At 40.6% G+C, this 1,330-nt stretch overlaps 1 protein-coding gene across 1 annotated transcript; it reads right to left on the bottom strand.

Annotated features, from left to right (window-relative positions):
- LOC122110666 (olfactory receptor 2A12-like) lies at positions 1 to 945 on the bottom strand. The gene has a single exon (XM_042683265.1). It carries the CDS (start codon positions 943 to 945, stop codon positions 1 to 3), a length of 945 nt encoding a protein of 314 aa, XP_042539199.1.
- Positions 946 to 1,330: the final 385 nt, after the last annotated feature.

The following is a 1,330-nucleotide window of genomic DNA, read 5'->3' on the forward strand; positions in this document are numbered from 1 at the left end:
TTATGATCCTTGGCTCCTGCCTATCACTTTGAGGAAAGCCCTTTTGACATCTTTGTTTCGGAGGCTGTAGATGATAGGGTTCAGGAACGCAGAGATGACATTGTAGAACAGAGCTAGCTTCTTGTCCTCTTCTGGGGAGGACTCAGAGCCCGGTCTCATATACATAACCATACAAGGGATAGAGAACATGGTGACTACAGTGATGTGGGAAGCGCAGGTGGAGAAGGCCTTGAGCCGCCCTTGGGTTGAGCGGATCCTCAAAATGGCAGCAAAGATATTGATGTAGACAATGATAATGAGGGAGAGTGGGACCAGAAGAAGAATGAAGCCTAGGATGAAATCCAATTTGTCATTGAGAGAGGTATCTGCACAAGCCAACTTCAAGACAGCAGGTACTTCACAGAAAAAGTGGTTGATCTCATTGGGGCCACAATAAGGAAGAATCATAGCAGAGACTGTATATATTAGGGCACAACTGATGCCCCAGAATCCACAGAAGGCCACCAGTGATCCACAAAGCAAAGGGCTCATGATGACTTTATACCTGAGAGGATGGCAAATGGCCACATACCTGTCATAAGCCATGATTGCAAAAAGCCAAGATTCAGTGATCCCCAACATCAGGAAGATGTACATTTGGGCTACACATCCAATATAGGAGATGGTCTTTCTCTTGCAGACCAGGTGAACTAGCATCTGGGGCACTGTGGTGGTGACATAACCCATGTCCAGAATGGATAAGACACTGAGGAAAAAGTACATGGGTGTGTGGAGGCGGGAGTCCATATGGATCAAAGTGATAATGAGCCCATTGCCTAGAAGGGTGATGAGGTAGAGGAAGAGAAAGACATTGAATAGAATAACATTTATCTTCTCATCACTAGAGAATCCTAGAAGAATGAACTCAGTAAGAGAGCTGTGGTTTCGCCAAAGGAAATCCTGCATCCTTCTCCTGCAGTAGAGAAAAACAACAAAAAACACTTCAGGAAGGTGAAATATTCAGATTCTAAACCCTGCTGCTACTTATATAATACACACAATAAGACAAACAAATGTAACAAAGGAAGTACATAGGATATCCACAAAACTGAAGAACAAGGTTTAAAGGAATTTCCATTTAATATGAAATGGCATGCTAACATTGTACTATATAATCCTAGTTTTTTTTTCCTGAAATGCCCAAATTTCAAAATATAGATTTTGTAAAAAGAAAAAAGAAGAAGAAGAAGAAAAAGGTTCAAAATGAATGTCTTAAAATTGATAATCCATGTAGCTTATGATTTCAAAGAGGAAAAGAAAGAGTTGAATACTAAATAGTATATCATTTTTT

Source organism: Dipodomys spectabilis, unplaced genomic scaffold, assembly GCF_019054845.1.
Source record: "Dipodomys spectabilis isolate Male_0828 unplaced genomic scaffold, ASM1905484v1 ptg000002l, whole genome shotgun sequence".
In the NCBI taxonomy this organism is placed as follows: Eukaryota; Metazoa; Chordata; class Mammalia; order Rodentia; family Heteromyidae; genus Dipodomys; species Dipodomys spectabilis.